The sequence below is a fragment of the Salmo trutta genome, chromosome 3 (assembly GCF_901001165.1).
Source record: "Salmo trutta chromosome 3, fSalTru1.1, whole genome shotgun sequence".
NCBI lineage: Eukaryota > Metazoa > Chordata > Actinopteri > Salmoniformes > Salmonidae > Salmo > Salmo trutta.
The window spans coordinates 72,265,858-72,286,644 of NC_042959.1; the positions used below are offsets into that span (position 1 = coordinate 72,265,858).

At 42.4% G+C, this 20,787-nt stretch overlaps 2 protein-coding genes, 1 long non-coding RNA gene and 1 pseudogene across 6 annotated transcripts; 2 read left to right on the forward strand and 2 right to left on the reverse strand.

Annotated features, from left to right (window-relative positions):
* Window positions 1–42: 42 nt before the first annotated feature.
* Window positions 43–7,866, reverse strand: vamp1b (vesicle associated membrane protein 1b). Its single transcript, XM_029747091.1, has 5 exons — window positions 7,073–7,866; window positions 5,291–5,441; window positions 4,059–4,217; window positions 2,730–2,781; window positions 43–1,968 (listed from the first exon to the last, which is right to left on the reverse strand). Coding segments are annotated over exons 1-5 (381 nt in total). The 5' UTR covers window positions 7,075–7,866; the 3' UTR covers window positions 43–1,951.
* Window positions 7,867–8,500: 634 nt separating this feature from the next.
* On the reverse strand, window positions 8,501–10,549 carry LOC115188242 (39S ribosomal protein L51, mitochondrial-like). Of its 4 annotated transcripts, none has more exons than XR_003876369.1 (3): window positions 10,202–10,338; window positions 9,866–9,935; window positions 8,501–8,987 (listed from the first exon to the last, which is right to left on the reverse strand). XR_003876369.1 is itself a non-coding variant. In XM_029747097.1 (3 exons), the coding sequence occupies exons 1-3, from the start codon at window positions 10,532–10,534 to the stop codon at window positions 8,800–8,802; spliced, it is 288 nt and encodes a 95-aa protein (XP_029602957.1). In that variant the 5' UTR covers window positions 10,535–10,549; the 3' UTR covers window positions 8,501–8,799. The 4 variants fall into 4 exon arrangements, 2 of the variants coding, with proteins under 2 accessions (XP_029602957.1, XP_029602961.1); XM_029747097.1 differs by lacking the exon at window positions 10,202–10,338 and adding an exon at window positions 10,505–10,549; XM_029747101.1 differs by having other exon boundaries at window positions 10,327–10,416.
* Window positions 9,888–17,399, forward strand: LOC115188289 (uncharacterized). The gene is made up of 2 exons (XR_003876374.1): window positions 9,888–9,971; window positions 17,278–17,399. It is a non-coding gene; the product is annotated as an uncharacterized LOC115188289 (long non-coding RNA).
* A 23-nt stretch (window positions 17,400–17,422) lies between these two features.
* On the forward strand, window positions 17,423–20,586 carry LOC115187921 (lymphocyte activation gene 3 protein-like; annotated as a pseudogene).
* Window positions 20,587–20,787: the final 201 nt, after the last annotated feature.

The window sequence follows — 20,787 nt, forward strand, 5'->3', positions numbered from 1 at the left end:
GTATTATACCTGTTCATTTTCACTTCAATGATGAACACAATGTTGATGATTTTCTTTATTAGCATCAAGTGGTAAGCATGCGTTTAAAGAATTCTCATGATCCAGTTGTATCTCTCGCAGTATTATCATGTTGTATAATTTCTTTACCTAATAATATTATTGCACAATATTATTAGATCATTGTTTTGAGTAATCACCACTATTTTCATTCATAAATGCAATTTACACATAGCTATTTTTCATATTTTTTTACAATGTGTCAAACAGTCCCTCTGTATCAACCATTGAGAGGAAAATTCTATTTTCTGGAATATCCAACACCAAAAGTAAAATATAAACTTACTAAAAAACACATTTTCAGGAGCAATAGTCTGGCAAAGATGAAGTACTTTATGGTACTACTTGTACGGTACTACGGTTTTCGTTTTTTGTTTTTTCCCGTCAGAATACTACTGTATCAACCATTGTTCTCTGGTTGTGTATTAGTTCTTTTGAAAGCATGTGAGCAACAAACATTTGGCAAACTCTTGAGCTTCATTGCATTGCATACGCATGAGTTATTAATTGAGCGCATAGATACAGTAGCCTATACACAGGTCCTGAAAACCACTAAACCAAACAAAATAAATGTACAATCGGCAGTTAGTTTCAGAAATGGCAGATACATAGGTCACACAAATAGGCAAAACTATGGACATCGTCTGCCATGCAAGTCAAGTAAGACACAAACACTACTTCCATTGGGCCTATTGGCTACTGTAGGTAACAGCCTATTGTAGGTAACAGCCTAAAGTCTACTATAGGTAACAGTGTGTGTGTTTTTGTTGGATTGATGTGCAGGGAGTGGGTTATTTGGGGGGTTATTTGGTTATGTCCTCTCCAGTTAGGGGACAGTCTATTGAACCATTCCTCCCTAACCCTGTACCCTCTCTACTAGAACGTACAAGAGTGTCTGAACACAACCACAACACAGTAAAGCTGCTCACTAATCAATCAAAAATGTACTATGCAGTGTTATTACACAGACCTGCCTTTAGGTGTGTTAACAGTTAATACTGTATAGACCTTTGTCTGCACTCCTGAAAGAATACTCTATGTAGGTACAGATTGTCTGTTTCTGTCTGTCTAGCTAACTGTCCGTCTGTCTGTCTGTGGTACAAGAATAAAGATATACTAAAAGTCAGTGTCCCAAAAGTCGTTTCTGCCTTTTCCAGTATCCTTCCTGGCTTTTCTTGTCCTCTCTCTATCTCTCTCTTAAACACCACAGTCGGTGAGTGAGAGAAAGAGGGAGGTAAAGGAAAAGGCATGAATGCCAGTCAAGGCCTACATCAACTAAACCTGGAAAAAGCTACTGGCTACACTGATTTGGATCACAAGTACACACACACACACACGCACACACGACAAAATGATCATAATCTTAACCATGACCTTGTATTAGTAAGTAGTGTTAATAATGGTAGTGGTATGAGGTAGGGGATCAGGAGGGGTTGTTAGGTACTGTATGTCAGTATCAATTTACAAATGTGGTACGCTCTCCAAAAGGTAACACGAACAAGCTTTGGCGGATAGAAAGAACTCCTGCGCTCTTTCATTGCACTCACTCTCTCTCTCCATGCTCTCTCTCTCTCTTTCACTTCTTCCTGCTTTCTCTCTCTCTCTTTCCCTACTGCACACTTCAATAATGTATGAGACGCAGAGGCAGGAGAGAGTGAGTGAGACAGCACGCCAAAACAGAGGAAGAAAGATGGATCAAAGAGAAGGGAAGGGCAGGAGGACAAAGAGAAAAGAGAGCAACAACATCTACACACTAGCGTTATGTTTACGTGCTAGATGGAAGACCTGGTGTGGAGGAAAGGGGGCGGGACTGGAGTTTAGATTTGTGTCGATTTTGTTTTCTTCTTCGCTCCTATTTCGCTCTCATGTCTGTGTCCTGCCACGCTGGGATTACTCAATAGAAGAAGTACACTATGAGAAAGATGGAGAGAGAGAGGAAGATAAAGAGAGGGGGATAGGGAGAAATAGAGCGAGGGGGAGAGAGGGAGAGATTGTTCAATAATTGGGTCAGCAGATTTATGGGTTCCTGAATCACAAACTGAAGATACATCTAACAATGTGTTTACAGCTAAATAATTATCTTTGCATTCAGTGGGCTATATCTACACATTTGTTGTTTCTGCTGAATGACTGGTAACAGAGGCCTTATACTGTTTCAATAATTTACTGTAATAAGTTGTCATGAATTATTGACATAAGAGTAGGCAATAGGAGACAGTCAGGGAAGGGCAGACCTGGGCCTGTTATAAATGCACACTGATTATAGCTGTGGCCTTCGCCTTAACATCTACTGCACTTGACTAGTATGGATTCAGAATTGCATTAGTGGAAACGAAGACTGTTCTCAGGACAGGCCTGGTTGTAGCTAGATATTGTTAGCATTTTAGCTAACCCTAACCATTTTCCTAACCTTTCTAACCTGCCACGTTAATTCTCCTAAACCGCTACGAAATGTAACTTCTGCTCGTCAAAACTGGCAGACCTTCCCTGAGAGCAGTGTGAGTGTCCGCTAATGCAATACAGAAGTATGGACATTAATTTAGTCATCTGCACAATAATTCATATGCCAAGAAATGTCCAAATGAAGTTTAAAAGACGTGAAGAAACCCTCTAACTGACTACATGTGAGTGGGTATCAATGAATGGTAATAGGGGAAAGTAATGGTACTTACAGAAAAGGACTCCGACCACAAGAACTCCAATGATACCCATAATGATCATCATCTAGAAAGAAAAGCAAATGGAGAATTAAAGGCTTTCTTTATTCTTCTATTCTTCTAGTTAATAAACTTGATAGATTTTCCTCAGGATGATTAAACATTTTTTATTCAGGGGTGAAGTCGCTGCGGATTAATGTTAGTCCTGCTGACCAAAAAAACACACACACACACCAACCCAGCACGATGACAAACACAAAAAGCAGAGCGTAAAATTTCATCACACTCCCTTGTGTCCAGTCAGTGTATTTTTGGTGCTATTGCTATGCAATTAATAAGAATTACTGCATGTAGAGAAACCTCTGCAGTGAGAGCCTCCCTATTTCCCCATTCCCCGGAGCGCCACTCCGCTCGCCCACAGACGCTAATTAGGGGATTAGTACGCGGGAAAAGGGGGTGACAGCATTCCAGGGACAGACGCTGTGTGTCCGCCTCAGCACCCTGCACCTCAATGGCTCAGTTGGTTGGTGGAGCATGGTACTGGTTGGTGGAGCGTGGTACTGGTTGGTGGAGCGTGGTACTGGTTGGTAGAGTGTGGTACTGGTTGGTGGAGCGTGGTACTGGTTGGTGGAGCGTGGTACTGGTTGGTGGAGCGTGGTACTGGTTGGTAGAGTGTGGTACTGGTTGGTGCAGCGTGGTACTGGTTGGTGGAGCGTGGTACTGGTTGGTGGAGCGTAGTACTGGTTGGTGGAGCGTGGTACTGGTTGGTGGAGCGTGGTACTGGTTGGTGGAGCGTGGTACTGGTAGGTGGAGCGTGGTACTGGTTGGTGGAGCGTGGTACTGGTTGGTGGAGCGTAGTACTGGTTGGTGGAGCGTGGTACTGGTTGGTGGAGCGTGGTACTGGTTGGTGGAGCGTGGTACTGGTTGGTGGAGCATGGTACTGGTTGGTGGAGCGTGGTACTGGTTGGTGGAGCGTGGTACTGGTTGGTGGAGCGTGGTACTGGTTGGTGGAGCATGGTACTGGTTGGTGGAGCGTGGTACTGGTTGGTGGAGCATGGTACTGGTTGGTGGAGTGTGATACTGGCGTTGCAACACCACCACAGTTGTGCCTCTGAATGATTCCCTCATGGGCCACATACAGTACACTGGATATATATGTTAACTTGAATATATGACAGTACACTGTCACTTTGGATAGAAAGAGTTGGCTAAATAACCATATTATTATCATTGTCAATATTACCATTACCTTGCAGTTCTCCTGAATATGTTAACTTGAAGTCCTTTTGGATGAAAGTGTCTGCTAATGTGAATGACAATATAATCATTGATCACTGTCATTACCTTTGCGTTTTTCCACCAGTATTTGCTCTTGAGTTTGGCTGCACAGCTCTCGAACTGGGAGGCCCCGGCCTGGAGAGCATCTGCTCTGTCATCCAGCTCCGACAGCTTCTGGTCCCTCTCCAGAACCTTGTCCACATTCACCCGCATAATATCCACCACCTGGAGAGGAGAGGAGAGGAGAGGAGAGGAGAGGAGGAATTTACTGACAGCTCGAGCCATAGAAGCCCAAATCACACAATTGAATACAGCATGAAACCATTCCCAAGCTGCAGTGCAGTCCAGTACTAAGATAAATTGATCAACCATGTTATTTTCCATATGTTAATAGCTAACATGACTTTGGCCATAGAAATAGAATATATTAGACATCATCATAGGCAGTCATGTTGTATCGTATGCTAGCCATGTTGTATCGTATGCTAGCCATGTTGTATCGTATGCTAGCCATGTTGTATCGTATGCTAGCCATGCGGTATCATATGCTAGCCATATCGTATAGTATGCTATCCAAATTGTTATCGTGGGTATTGTATTTTGGAATACTTGTTACAACATTTCTCAGCGCTTCATTCATTATGCACACACCATAAACACACATCAATAAAATCACAAATTCATGTTGTCAGGTTGATGGAATATCATGTTGATCCCAGAAAGCCACACCCTGACGAAGACTGCATAGCCAAAGCATTACTGAAATAAATCGTAAAACAAATCAAACTGCATTGTAGAGTAGAGTAGAGTAGAGTAGAGTAGAGTAGAGTAGAGTAGACTATGCTACTCTATTTCCCATCAATCATAGAATGTCACAAAGAAGCAATCTATGTCCTTTCTTTTCTGTTAGCTCTGTTTCTATAGCTTGACTCATGACTGCATTTCATTCCAGAAGGTTGCTCCTTTACTTCTGCCCTCATTCCCCCCCTTCCCCTATTTCATTGAATTGGATAGATGAAAGCAAAATGGGGGAAACTAGGTGGCGCTATTGCTTACACCAAGGAGAGTGAACGAGTGCAGAGAGGAGGGAGCAACTGGAAATGCAGCCCAGATCTGGCCTAATTGCTGCTAGTTGTCTCACGCTGTGACGTCAATCCCAGATTGACAATCTAGCTACTTGCTGTAGTTTAAAATGTTGTACTATATGGTTTGGCACGAGTGGGAGTACTGTTAGGAGCATGGTATCGAAGCCCGGAGCAGGTTGGTTGGTACTGTATGTGCGTGTCACACTAGCTCACCTCCTCCACTTGGGCCTGTGTCTGTTGTAGCCTGCGGTTGCTGGAGGTGTTGGGAGGAGGGGGTGGGGGCCCTCCACCTGGGGCTCCGTCTGCTCCTGGGGCCCCTGGGGCTCCGGGAGGTCCAGCTGGGGGAGCAGCATCTGGGGCAGACCTGGGAAGGGGAGAGAGGGAGGAAGGGACGGAGAGGAGAAGAGATGGGAAGTGCAAGGGATAGGAGAGGGGGAAGAAGGGAGACGGGAAGAGGGTGATGAGGAAGGGTAAGACTTTTTTTACATTACAGTAATTTAGCAGTCGTGAGTTAAGTGCAAGCTGAAACAACCGCATTTTAGAGGTGTTGTAACTAAAAAAAAATGTTTTTAAAGCCTTGATAACAGTACTCAGTGATAAAAGAGATTCAGATTAAAAGTTCAAAAGCACAGAAGGGCAAGTATAATGAGAAGAGGGGGAAGAGGAGGAGGAGGAAGAGGAAAGAAGGGATATGAGATAAAGGACGGAATTGGAAGCCAGAAAGAGGAAGAGGGAGAGGAAGTGTATTGGAGAGGCTGTATCGCATTTGTAAAAATCAAGACTGTTCTCGGGGCAGATCTGCCGGTTTTGACTAACAGAATATTGGGAGAATGCCCTGAGAACAGTCTTGGTTTTCACTAATGCGATGCCGCATGGGGGAGAGGAAGAAAGATGAATGATGAGGTACAGAAAGGAGAAAAGCTGTTGGTGAGGAGAATAAAGGGGATAAAGTCAGCGTTGTACATGGGATAGATGCCTCCCTGAGAGAGAGAGAGAGAGAGAGCGAGAGAAGGGAGAGAGAGACAGAAAGAGAGATAGAAAGAAAAAGAGCGAGAGAGGGTGTCAGATTAAGCAAGAGGGAGATAAGAAGAAGAGGAAGATGAGAGGAAAGGCCAAAAGAAAAGTAAGGGGAGGCTGTAGAGATGGTGAACAGGAGAGATTGGAGAGAGGGTTAAGAGAAGGATAAGAAGAAAGGCAATAAAAGGAGAGAAGAGAGAGAAAAGGCAGAAGGATTAAAAGATGGGGCAAACAACTCATTTGGTTCAGAAGGGTAAAGAGAGGGGGAGGAGGGGTGGTGAGGGAAATGGGAGGGGTGAGAGGGGGAGGTTCTAACACAGACAGCCTCCATGGACTCATCTGGGGGTGTTGGTCCTGACTCAGACTATTGAAATTAGTCAAATATACAGTAGAGGCAACCATTCCATCCACCATATATATATATGAATATGAAGAATATAGCCATCATTTGAAAGGCATGAACTTGTTCTATACTGCAGGTGCAGGACAGTCTCATCCCAGATGTCATGCGTAGTACCCTACTGTATTTCCTACTGTAACAGGAGAAGAAGACAAACATCTCAGATAAAACGGTTCACATTGATATTGATTTTCTAATACTTCACAGACATTTGATAACCTGGAAGTCCCTAGAACCATACGGTTCAAATCCCATGGTATAAAGAAAGAAAACATCATTTCAGCTGAAATAAGCCAATTATTAATTAAAATAATCAAACAAAAAGTGTATTTCTTTTGAAGCCCAGAAGAGGACTGAGGGTAATCAACTACAGTAGACGAGATCCATTATTCAGAGCTGCTGTGACGGGAAAACACTTGCGTCAGCAAAATACATTAAGCTAGAACAAATCAATAGAGCATAGAAAGAGCCTGACAAAATGATATAAATACTCAACATATTAGAATAAATCATGTTTAGTGAATAGAAAAAAATGAATAGAATAAGTAAAAACGAGGAAGCCCTGCATTGATACTCACATCTTCTATGCAGCTGCTTGGAACTGACTCACTGTCAGTGAGCGGTGGGGGGGCGAGAGAGAGAGCGCGAGAGACGAAAGGGGGAAGGGTCTGAAGTAAAAAATAAAACAGCGAAATCACAAAAAAGCAATGGGAAAAATCTCTGCTGTCGTCCAAAGATGTCCAGAACCTCAGAGACTCGACTGATTAAAATGATGAGTTAATAACAAACGAATGCAGAAGCTGATGCAGTAACCTCAAAGCAACGCTTTAGCACCGCAAGTCATCCCCAAAGTACCGCAATACCCAGGCAAGCGTCGCGTAATAATTCACTCGAAGAAAGGCAGCGGAACCAGAGGTTGAAAGTGAATACGGGTGATGCACAGATTCTCAATTTCAGTTCGTAAAATCCATAAGGGATAAATCCAAGGATGCTTGGCGAATTTCTTTAAATAATAAATCTATGCAAGAGAAGTCGTGATACTCCAAAGATGCTGAGTCGAGATGCTCAAAATCACACCAATTATTTAGGCTGCACGTTCCCCTTCAAAAGCTAAACACAACTGATTTCACTTTCCTTTACATTACCCAATTATATAATTTCACTATTTTCCGGTGGTCTAATTTCAGAATTATCTAACACCACCGTTGTTCCCCCTCTCCCGGCGAGTGTGTGGAAGCGTATCTGTGTGTCGGTTTGTGGGTTAGTGCGCTAGTTTCGTTAGTGTGTGCGTGTGTGTGTGTGTTTGTGCGATGGCACTATACTGCAATAATGCGTCGCTCCCCTTCCCCTCTCTCTCTCTCTCTCCAGTTGGACTCATAACGATGGTGCGGTACCACTTTCCCAACCCCCTCCCTCCTCTTTCTTGTGCTCCCCTCTCTCTCTCCACACTTTGCAGTACTGCAGTTTTCTCTGTGTGTCGGATAGGGCGGCAGGACGACACTGCGGTACATTGCTTGGTACAGAATGTTGACTCTGCTACCCCCTCACGTGCTCCGGCTTGTAAGTGCTCCTTTCTCTACCCGGACGACTAGGCTTCCCACTAACCCCCAGTTATAGACTACTCTCTCCATATTATAATAGCCATCTGGCCCAATGTTTGATTTATTCCAGTTTCATCATGACCACAACTCGGTTATTCCTCTTTAGTCCATGAATACAAAGCGAGATTGGAGGCAGTGCGAACATTACTGCATAGCAGTGAGCTGCGGTATGGAGCAATATAGCCCCATTGGTTGCGTTGAAAACGTGCTAGCCAGGCCGTGGGGCAAGTTAATATGGAGAATGCTTAGTCAAATTAATATCTGGTCAACTGATTGATTATTGAATATATAACTTTATAAATAACTGCTATTGGCACATTCACATGGATCAACAATTTAGGTCAAAATGACTAGCTACCTTTAGGTCAAATACTAATGCGGCCTTACAATAAAATCACTCAAATGTAATGACAAGCTTCTGTTTATTATCATACCCACAACAATACTTACATTAGTCCCCAATGTGATATTTACAGACCATAGAGCATCACACATTTGTATATATTTCCACTTCTAGGAGTTCATAATGGTTGAAAACATGTATTTTACAGTTTTGCGTGTTAATTTAGGCTGATATAAATCTAAGTGGCATAACTGATTAGTGCACATTTCTCTCTTTAGAGTCTGAATGTGGTCCAGTGGGCAGGTTGTTAGTACAGTAGTAGTTTAGCATTGTTAGCCAGACCGCTCAGTCCCAGATCAGATCAGCGATGTTTCCCAAAGCGGTTGAAGTGTCCATAGAGGAAGCAGATCCTCTTCTCCATGTCGTGTTTGTCCTGTGTCATCATCCTGTCTCCTACCATCCTCTTCTTCCTCATCAGACGCTGCAGCTCGTTGCCACGGAAACCCTTCACCCAGACAATCAGGTCCTTAGGGTGGGCTTTGAAGTCACCTACAGACAACACGTTAGAGATGTAAGGCCTGTTATAGCAGTGTGTGTGTGTTTTGGTTAACCCCCAAAAAAGACAGCACTGTACCATTTTGTATCAACTGGCAATATGGCAGAAGCCTTACATGACATTTTTAGCAGGGGGAAAAAGTGACATTTTCAGCATGTGTCCATTTTCATATCTGCCTGGTAACCAAGAGTAGATTTTAAGTTAGTCCAGAGGACAGTGTCATGTTGCTGAAATGGTTTGAGTCCCAAGAGACTGGGCAGCACTTTCATAAAGATATGAAAGTTATGCGTTAACTCAATGTCTTGACATCAGGTCAAATGAGCTATGATTTGAAACTTATACCTTCCCAGTTACCTAAAATTCCTATGTTGTCATAAACCCCAAACATGCTCCTCTTCTCAGTCCACCTACTTCAGCTCAGGAATGGCATTCATACGGACTGGACAGCACACACATTTTGATCTCATTAGCTGGGCTACATTCAGTACCAATAGACTTTAATTGACAATAATTATAATAATGACTGTAATACTACAGTATAAACAACGATTGTATGACACCTATTTATAGTATACACATTACGTATCAAATTCACAGGGCCCTGGTTGGAAAAGTGTGAGCACGCAAAATAGGCCTATCATTATGAAATTTGTATTTCATTTAACTAAGTCAGTTAAGAACACATTTTTATTTACAATGACAGCCTAGGAACAGTGGGTTAACTGCCTTGTTCAGCGGCAGAACGACAGATTTTTACCTTGTCAGCTCGGGGATTCGATCTAGCAACCTTTCGCCTACTCGCCCAACGCTCTAACAACTAGGCTACATGCCGCAGCTACGAAACATTTCATCTGAATCGCAATGTACCTACCAGTGCTTATCTGTCTGGTTGTGTGGAGTGGCAAGCGTTCATCAACCCTCTCAACAGAGACATAGCTCACCTGAAATACACAGAGGTCGTCAATCATTCTGGAAAGGTAAAATAGCTAACGTTAGCTAACTAAATAAGAAGTGGTACAGTACAGCACACACAGCTACACGACCAACATATTGCTGCAGCCTAGTAACATTACCTAGCTACTAATGTAATATTTTGTACAATATTTGCAGAAACAAGAGGTAACGTAAGCTAGAATAAAACTGTTCCTCTTTGCCTACAAGTTGACCTAGCTAAGCTAGCGTAGCAAACAGGCAATACCGTGTTTACCCGAAGCGCTGCACATCTTTATGACCTTGTATTCGTCAATCTAATATGATAATAAAATCAAAGACAATCGAAATTCACGTTTTAAAGCTTCGACATGTATAAAGTCATGCATGACAAACGGTCACCTCCATTTTACTACTATTCCCAAGATGCAACGCGCATTTAACGTACAACTCCTAAACATCCGCATCAACAATTATCTGTTCATAGGGCTCTCATTTTTTTTAGGTCTACAAACTGAACTACTGTAGACTACATTTTATCCACTAGGTGGATACATTGACTTCATACATTTTCACCCACCACATACGCATAAACACTATGAAGACACATTCACACGCTGTGTTGGTTTCAGTCTTACTATAACAAAAACAGCTGAATGGAATAATGGGCGTCTGTTTCAAAGAAGCAAGCGCAGCAGAAATTAATTCGGTCTGATTTTCAGTTCTGCTTTGACGTCAGTGTCCTTCAGCGGAAAATAAAAATGAAAAACACATATTACAAAAAATATAACAACATTCCATTGATGGCCCTACAACTATATTGACTTCTGATACTCATGCACGCCCAGATGTTATGATAATATTGCAGGATGCCGCATGATTTTGGTAAATTTACGGGTCGGGTTTACAAAGCATTTGCACAAGTGCAATGTATAGGAAAGGCCATTTTGGAATGTTTATATAAAGAATGTCTCATGTAATATAGCAGAGGAGATAGCCTGTCAATAATAACTTGTGATATGAATTATTGTGGATAGGTAAGAAATTGAATAAAATAAATGCATTTAAAAACCCAAACATTTAAAAACCAAAACATTCAAACTAAACAGTTTGAGAGAAGAATAGCTGCATTTATTGAGACTTTACAGCCCGGTGTATCATTGTTCCACATAACTGGCTTTTCGGAATTATTCTCTGCACACACAGTGTACTCAGTGGTGTAAAGTACTTAAGTAAAAATACTTAAAGTACTACCTAAGTTGTTCTTTTGGGTATCTGTACTTTACTATTTTTATTTTTGACAACTTTTACTCCACTACATTCCTAAAGAAAATATTGTAATTTTTACTCCATACATTTTCCCTGACAACCAAAAGTACTCGTTACATTTGGAACGCTTAGCAGGACAGGAATATGGTGAAATTCGTGCACTTATCAATAGAACACGTGGTCATCCCTACTGTCTCTGGCGGACTTATTAAACACAAATGCATCTTTTGTAAATAATGTCTGAGTGTGCCCCTGGCTATCCATACATTTAAAACAAGAAAATTGATCTGTCTGCTTTGCCCTTTTACCCCTTCTGTTCATGTACATATTTCCTCAATTACCTCGACTAACCTGTTCCCCAGCACATTGACTAGGTACCTGTACCCCCTATATATATATATATATATATATATATATATATATATACACTGTAGCCTCGTTATTGGTATTTTATCGTGTTACTTTAGTTTATTTAGTAATTATTTTCTTAACTCTATTTAACTGCATTCTTGGTTAAGGGTTTGTAAGTAAGCATTTCACAGTAAGGTCTGCACCGGTTTTATTCGGTGCATGTGACAAATACATTTTGTTTTGATAAGGAATTTTAAATGATTTTAAACTTTTACGTTGATACTTAAGTATATTTAAAACCAAATACTTTTATACTTTTACTCAAGTAGTAGTATTTTACTGTCTGTCTTTCACTTTTACTTGAGTAACTTTCTATTAAGAAATCTATACTTTTACTCAAGTATGAAAATTGGCTACTTTTTCCACCACTGAGTGTACTGTAGATAACTGTAGACCTTCAGGTTCAACGTCTGGATTAAAAATCTGCTGAACAGAGAGAAAAATGTTGTAACGGTTGTCATCGGAATAGAGGACCAAAACGCAGCAGGAATGTGGATGCTCATCTTGTTATTTATTTTTAAATAAAGAGAACACCAAAATAACAAAACAAAGAACTCATGAACAACAAAACAGTCTTGTCAGGCTCACACACGCAAAACAAGAAACAATCTCCCACAAACACTAAACCAAACACATACCCATATATAGGACTCCCAATCAGAGGCAACGAGAAAACACCTGCCTCCAATTGAGAGTCGAACCCCAATAAACCAGACATAGAAATACAAAAGACCAGAGACCACAGAAATACAAACATAGAACATTACCCAAAAACCCGGAAATAATAAATCAAAACGCCCTACTAAATAAACCACCACCCCGAACCACATAAAACAAATACCCTCTGCCACATCCTGACCAAACTACAATAACAAATAACCCTTATACTGGTCAGGACGTGACAAATGTCATATACAGTGCTTTAAATGTCATATACAGTATTCACACCCTTACATTTTTTCCACAATTTGTTGTGTTACAGCCTGAATTAAAAAAAAAAAGAAGCAGACATTGAATATCCCTTTGAGCATGGTGAAGTTCTTTATTACACTTTGAATGGTGTATCAATACACCCAGTCACTAAAAAGATACAGACGTCCTTCCTACTCAGTTGCTGGAGAGGAAGGAAACAGCTCAGGGATTTCACCATGAAGTCAATGGTGACTTTAAAACAGTTACAGAGTTTAATGGCTGTGACAGGAGAAAACTGAGGATGATTAACATCATTGTAGTTGCTCCGCAATACTAACCTAACTGACAGAGTGAAAAGAAGGAAACCTGTACAGAACAAAAATATTCCAAAACATGCATCCTGTTTGCAACAAGGCACCAAAGTAATACTGCAAAATAAATGTGGCAAAGCAATTAACTTGTTGTCCTGAATACAAAGTATTATGTTTGGAGCAAATCCAACACAACACACTACTGAGTACCACTCTCCATATTTTCAAGCATAGTGGTGGCTGCATCATGTTATGGGTATGTGATTGTTAATGAATGGGGAGTTTTAGTATAAAAAAGAAATGGAATGGAGCTAAGCACAGGCAAAATCTTAGAGGAAAATCTGGTTCAGTCTGCTTTCCACCAGACTCTGGGAGATGAATTCACCTTTCAGCAGGACAATAACCTAAAACACAAGGCCAAATCTACACTGGAGTTACTTACCAAGAAGACAGTGAATGTTCCTGAGTGACCAGGTTACAGATTTGACTTAAATCTGCTTGAAAATCTATGGCAAGACCTGAAAATGGTTGTCTAGCAATGAGTACAGTTGCATGGACAGTCAGATTAATATAATAGTTTGTTTAAAACATTTACAAAATTTGAAAAAAGTCAAGGGGTCTGAATACTTTTTTAATGCACTGTAAACAGTGTCCCCCGACCCCCTCCCTGCCTCAGCCTCCAGTATCTATGCTGCAATAATCTATGTTCCGGGGCCTAGGGTGAGTCTTTTATATCTGGTATAATTATCCTGTCTTATCTGGTGTCCGGTGGCTGCGTTTCTGTATTGCACTTTGTGACGTCTGCTGGTGTAAAAAGGGCTTTATGAATACATTTGATTGATTGGTTAAAGTGTTTACATGACTATAGCCATACTCGGCCTACTGCCATAATCAGTTTAATATCGAATTATTTGTGTTCATGTAAACATATTCAATGATCAACAAACAATTTGACAGAGTTTGAAGAAGTTTGAAAAGAATAATGGCAAATGTTGCACAATCCAGCTGTGGAAAGCTCCTAGAGACTTACCCAGAAAGACTCACAGCTGTAATCTCTGCCAAAGGTGATTCTAACATGTATTGACTCAGGGGGTTACTTATCTAATCAAGATATACTGTATGAGTGTTTTATTTTTCATATTTATTTTTATAAATGTTAGAATTTTCCTTCCACTTTGACATCAGTGTAAAAAAAGAGGACAATAAAATATATTTTAATCCAACTTTGTAACACAACAAAATGTGGAATAAATCAAGGGGTGTGATACTCTCTGAAGGCTCTGTACATCCTTTTAGCAGACAGAATCTAGTTTATCTCATCGCTCATCCGCCTCCTCTCAGCTGCCAGTAAAAGTCTGGCCATATCAGTAGGCTGATATGGCCAGACTGGGTTCAAATTCATTTTTTCATTTTTCTGTATTTATTTGTTTGTGTATGTATGTATGTATGTATATTTGTAATTGCTGTAGGGATATAATTATTGTTTGGATTACCTTATTTACTATGATGTTGGTTTTTTTTTACTCTTTATGCAATGCGCACTGCAGAGAACAACGGACAAAGAATTATATGTGAATTATCACAGTGAATTATTGTAATGTTTGTTTATGTGTCAATTAATGGTTTTCCAACTGACATTTTGACATGGAAATCAAATTTCATTCGTTCATTTCAATTTCATTCAGTGGTGCACTGTCCACTGAAGTGAAGTGTATTGAAATATTTCACAGCTCAAAGTTTGATTGGTTTTATTTGAAGTATGCCTATATGAGCCCAGTTTAAATCGACCAAACACAAAATTGTAATTCAAATACAAATTCAACAAAATGCTATGCACAATTAAGAGTGATTTGAACAATTCCTATAGTTTTGTAACATTAGTGTGCTGGATTGAGGTCGAGATTGAGTGATGTGATGAGAGAGGGACAGGAACAAATGAGTTATCCTGTTGAAACATTTCTACTGAAGATATCTAGTTGAAATATTTTCCGACTTCATGTTGATTTGCATACTGTAGGTTTTTTTTCATTATCATTGTCATCTATTGTTTCCATGTGAGGGGCATCTGTCTGTTTAAGACTTTCCCTCATCACTGCCTAACTGTGTATTTAAATACAGTATGTACGTTTAAAGATCAGCAGGAGGAAAGACCACCTCACGAATCTGATTCACAGACCCCGAAAGCCAGCAAGAAAGATAGAGAAGGAGGGGGTGGGGGTTGTGGTCCCAATGTACTCACTGAGCCACCAAATGTGGGCCAAAAACACACAGCCTGTGATTTCAACAGGTTTACATGGAAATGTTTTGAGGTTTTGAAGAGAGTAGTGGGGGAGGGGGTTGATAGATGAGATACAAAGATGTATCCAGCACAGAGAGATTCACTGCTGTCTGAACCAGGGGAAAATATGGCTGCTACAAGAACACAAACAACTTTTTTTCATCTATCTGTCCGTCCGTCCGTCTAACATCTGTCTGTCTGTCTCACATCTATCTGTCTGTCTAACATCTATCTGTCTGTCGGTCTGTCTGAAACTATAGAGCAGTATAGTTGGTATGATGGGAACCTGATACTATAAACTAAAATAAGCTTCAGAATAGCCCTGTATGACTGATGCAGAGAGCGAGAAAGAAATGGACGTAAAGGGAGATGTAAGTCACTATCATCATCATCATCATGTATTCTCCATCAAAACAAAGCCAACCACCATTCAATGACTTGCATTACTGGAACCGGCCCTGTCCTCCCATGTATGCTGGTGAGCTGGTAACATACAGCAGTGAGAACTGCATGTTGATCAATGTGGAAGGATACAGTGGTTAGATTGTGCACACTTTCGGCAACCCTGAGCTTCCTGTAAGTTCCACTGAGTAGAAATACAATAGATACACTAAATGCAGGGTTAAAATGAACGGGTCACTCTGTCAATGGATATATAAATACTGTGTATTACAGTACTGTATGTTTCTGATGATATGATTTATCGTCTGCTAAATGACTTAAATGTAAATTTATGTTTTGTAATACAATGTTTTTTATACCACTCTGTACCTGTAAGGTAATTAAAGGTAGAGTAACAGATCAAATTCAACTTTGCAGAACTTGAGCAGAGAGAGAGAGGGGAGGGAAAAGAGAGAAGTTGGGGGGAAGGGAGAGAGGGGAGAAAGAGAGAGAAAAAAGAGAGGGGGAGGGAGAGAGAAAGAAAGGGGAGAGGGAGAGAGAGAAAGAAGGGGGAGGGAGAGAGAAAGAAGGGGGGAGGGAGAGAGAAAGAGAAGGGGAGAGAGAGAAAGAAGGGGGAGGGAGAGAGAAAGAAGGGGGGAGGGAGAGAGAAAGAGAAGGGGGGAGAGAGAGAGAGAGAGGTGGGGGGAGAGAGAGGAGAGAAAGAGAAGGGGAGAGAGAGAGGGGGGGGGGGAGAGAGAGAGAGGTGGGGGGGGAGAGAGAGAGGTGGGGGGGAGGAGAGAGAGAAAGAGAAGGGGAGAGAGAGAGGGGGGGGGGGAGAGAGAAAGAGAAGGGGAGAGAGAGGGGGGGGAGAGAGAGAGAGAGGTGGGGGGGAGAGAGAAAGAGAAGGGGAGAGAGAGAGGGGGGGGGGAGAGAGAAAGAGAAGGGAGGGGAGAGAGAGGTGGGGGAGAGGAGAGAAAGAGAAGGGGAGAGAGAGAGGGGGGGGGAGAGAGAGAGAGGTGGGGGGGAGAGAGAAAGAGAAGGGGAGGAGAGAGAGGGGGGGGGGAGAGAGAGAGGAGGTGGGGGGGAGAGAGAAAGAGAAGGGGAGGAGAGAGAGGTGGGGGGGAGAGAGAAAGAGAAGGGGAGGAGAGAGAGAGGTGGGGGAGAGAGAAAGAGAAGGGGAGAGAGAGAGTTGGGGGGAGAGAGAGAAAGAGAAGGGGAGAGAGAGAGAGGTGGGGGAGAGAGAAAGAGAAGGGGAGAGAGAGAGGGGGGGGGGGGAGAGAGAGAGAGGTGGGGGGGAGAGAGAGAGAGAGGGGAGAGAGAAAGAGAAGGGGAGAGAGAGAGAGAGGTGGGGGGGGAGAGCGAAAGAGAGAGAGGTGGGGGGAGAGAGAAAGAGAAGGAGAGAGAGAGAGGTGGGGGGAGAGAGAGAAAGAGAAGGGGAGAGAGAGAGGTGGGGGGGAGAGAGAAAGAGAAGGGGAGAGAGAGAGAGGTGGGGGAGAGAGAGAGAGGTGGGGGGGAGAGAGAAAGAGAAGGGGAGAGAGAAAGAGAAGGGAGAGAGAGAGAGAGAGGTGGGGGGGGAGAGAAAGAGAAGGGAGAGAGAGAGAGGGGGGGGAGAAAGAGAATCCGTGGGAGGGAGCATGTAGGATTCCCTGTTTGTGTGGCTGACAGTTTCCATGTTGCGTCAGTGAGACTGACACAAACCGCATCAAAGACCGCCTCGTTGCTCATGTCACATGACCAGGAGAGGGACTACCTGCTTTGACACCTCCCTCTTCCCACAACTCACACCTACAGGCCTTTATATACCCAGCCCCAATTGACAGAAACACACACAACAGCAGAGAGATCAAAGAGGGACACAGAGAGAAAATACTAAGCTAGGTTTGCAACAACAATCTGTTGATCAAACTTCAGAAGAAGGAAAAAAGAGAATGAGACCATGTGGCAGATTCTCCTCCTCTGGGAACATCACTGTTAGTGACAGGTGAGATCTTACAGATGGTCTGTAGTCATTGTTTTTTAAATTAAAATGTGTTTCAATTTAAACTGATATAAAGAAATGTTATAACATGCTTTGATGTGTGCTTATGGATGGAGGATTGGGTATGTGTGTATTCATACAGTATGTGTGTTGATCAGGGGGTCGGTGTCAGTGTCTATCTGAGTATACTGAGATGTTCGCAGAGGCAGGGTCCCAGGTAGTGTTACCCTGCGTGTGTCGCCCCTCCCTCCACCCTCTGCAGCGTCGTCCTCTGGAGCAAGGACCTTAAGGGGTACGACTGCCTTTCTCTCGGTCCATGTGTTTCATGCTCTCCTTCTCCCTATCCATCTCTCTCATCCTCTCTGTCTCTGTCTACCTCTGTGACTCCAATATCCTCAAAGATTCCCTTTTCATCTTTCTCTATCCTGGTCTTTCTTTCTCTTGATCTCTTAATACATTTTTCTGTATTGAAAGTGTTCTATAGGAGAGCATAGCAATGCATTGCCATTGATCTGTATGTCTGTACAATACAAGTGTCATGTTTCAAACTTAACATCTCTTCATCTTTCTCTCAGGACGGTATGGAGAAAGGGAAAGAGTGGACTGGAGCACTGGGGAATAGGAGCTGCCCAGCGTTTTCGATGCTCCCATTCAGAGGTTGGAGCTGGTGACTACAGCCTGTACATAAAGGAAGTGAGGGAGGAGGACAGCGGAAATTACACCTGCACGGTGCAGGATGGCGAGAAAATCCTCTCTAAGAGGATCCTCCTCAGGGTCATCAAAGGTAAGGAGCTAAAATAACAGTAACTTATATGAAATACTGTGTGGACTATTAAATGAACTTTCAGTGATATTTACAGTCATTTTAAAGTGATATTTGCAGTCATTTTAAAGTGATATTTAGATGCTGTAATAACAAGGTATAACTATATTTATCTGCTGTTTATCATACAGCCACACATATCATAAACCTGTGAATATGATTAACATCTCATTGCTCTTACTTACCCATGTCTTTCACAGTATCCATCTCCCCACCTGCTCCAGTGGAGGGCAACAAAATAACCATCACTTGCAGTGTCACTCCATGGCCACAGGAGGCGACAGTGAGCTGGATGCTCAATGAGAAGCGAGTTTACCCTGATAGTGCAGATTATGTCCTTTCAAAGAACCAGGCGAGTGTTTTGGAGAGCAAAGCATCTGCAGGCATGATGGGTAACTGGAGCTGTGTAATGCATAAAGGGAGGAAACAAGGGAAGGCCACCACGGCCCTGACAGTGAGAGGTGAGGGCTCAGACACGGTGATGTCATGTTTGAAAGGAATAAAACATTCAAATGCAGCTGATATATTGAGACGGTAATATTAAGTTTCCTATGTCTTTCTCCCTTCTCTCCTATCCATCGTCTTCCCCCGTCTCTCTCTCGCTCAGGTATCGTTAACCCCTCCAGTGCAAGTGCCAAGGTGTATGCTGAGGTGGGGTCTGCTGTCACCTCCCCTGTGTGTTCTCCACTGGACTCACCCCATCAGACACAGCCTGGGAGAGACTGGACACCTCTGGCTCTGCTCTCCCACTCCCTCCCTCCTTCAACCTGTCCTCCCTGCTATCCCTCCCTCCCCTGGGACAGGTCTTGGGTGTGGGGCAAGTGGGGCAGGGGGACGGGGGCAGGTACAGGTGCTCAGGGACAGTGGAGGGGCGCCGGGTAACCAGGGAGATGCAGCTGGTGACTGCCCAAGGTGAGCCAGGCATAGAAAATGGATGATGGTATGATATTGTAGCAGTCTCCTCATTTGAATGCCTAATGTGAGTTGCTCCGTTCTGCAAAATGGCAAACATTTAAGGTAAATGTTTGAGATGAGATGGGCAAATGGTGCTTTAGAATTAGCAATCACAATGCTAATGATGATCCTGTGTGTTCTCTCTACTCAGTGCTCAGCAGCTCACCGTCTACCCAGAAGGCCCCAGTCTCACTGACCTGTCACCTCAGCGATGCCAGCGAGGTCACTGAATACGAGTGGGTCCGAGTGACCTATGACCTGAATGGCACCCAATCAGAGAGCTCCGTCCAGAAAGGGAGGGTCCTGGGGATCAACAGAGTGACAGACAGGAACTCTGGCGAATGGGCTTGTCGATTCCACGGGAAAGAAGGAGCTCTGGGGAGCGTGACATACCACCTACATCTGATGAGTAAGTCCTATTTGCCTACTTTGATTTACTGTCTATTTGCATGGATCTAGGTAGATGCAGACACAATTCAAATGCAACAAATATCAGCAAAATGTAAAAAATGTGTCATAACTAGACATAGGGGTGGAAGGTAGCCTAGCAGTTAAGAGAAGTGTGCCAGTAACCGAAAGGTCACCTGTTCGAATCCCCAAGCCGACTAGGTTAAAATATGTCGATGTTCCTTTGAGAAAGGCACTCAACTCTAATTGCTCCTGTAAGTTGCTCTTGATAAGAGCGTCTGCTAAATTACTCAAATGTAAGCTAAAATGGATCCTTGTTCTGTCTTGGTTGATCAGGTGGTCTGATGGGAGATAATGAGACAGGTTCTTCCAGTAATGTTGCCATGGTAGCCGGCCTGGGTTTCTTCCTCTTGGTGCTGCTGTTGGTCTTGGTGCAGATGTACAGGAACTATCGGAGGGTACGTTCAACTACAGCTGTGTGTGTTTTCCTTAAATCCATGTTGACATGGAAAATACGTTTTTAAAAGGTTCGTGTAATACTTATTTAATCTCCTCTACAGCGCAAACTGATCCTGCTGTACCCTGCCCTGGAGAACATTGTTCACACCATTGCTAATGAGAGAGAGGACAGAGAGAGGAACAGAGTGAAAGAAGATGAGATCTCCAAATAGAGGAGACTCTGCAATATGACATTTGAAATCATTTGACATGTCTATGATCAGTTGGGAGATTACGTGGTATTTGTACATATTAATTCAGAGCAGACAATTGTAGCAGTTTCTTTTCTACTTTCACCAAAAAAATGTGATTGTTCTTTTATTTGAAATGTGATTGATTTTGTATATGTATGCCTTATTTTTCACTACCAGCACCTTAACCACCTATTAGACTTTGTAATATATTGAATCACTGAGAATAAAATGATCTAAACACTTAATTGGTTTAAATATGTCTTTTTATTACAATATATCAGTATGAATCTCCCAAATGGTTCACAATACCGAATATGCAGTTACTCCTATAAATCAACAACTCAAATTAAGTTCAATGAAACATGTCATTCTATGTATACACAGCATTTCAGTTAACTGACACCACATGAAAAAGTACACTTGTATAAGACAGTATAGACGTCTAC

What these genes read in the sequence shown, in the direction of transcription:
- LOC115188242 (XM_029747097.1), bottom strand. Translation starts at nt 10,534, where the DNA reads ATGTGTCTTCATAGTGTTTATGCGTATGTG. An exon ending in ATAGTGTTTATGCGTATGTG is followed by an intron (nt 9,936 to 10,504) that starts GTGGGTGAAAAT and finishes TGTGTATTTCAG; the next exon opens with GTGAGCTATGTCTCTGTTGA. An exon ending in AACCAGACAGATAAGCACTG is followed by an intron (nt 8,988 to 9,865) that starts GTAGGTACATTG and finishes TGTTGTCTGTAG; the next exon opens with GTGACTTCAAAGCCCACCCT.
- vamp1b (XM_029747091.1), bottom strand. An exon ending in CACAGGCCCAAGTGGAGGAG is followed by an intron (nt 4,218 to 5,290) that starts GTGAGCTAGTGT and finishes TCTCCTCTCCAG; the next exon opens with GTGGTGGATATTATGCGGGT. An exon ending in ACTGGTGGAAAAACGCAAAG is followed by an intron (nt 2,782 to 4,058) that starts GTAATGACAGTG and finishes TTTTCTTTCTAG; the next exon opens with ATGATGATCATTATGGGTAT.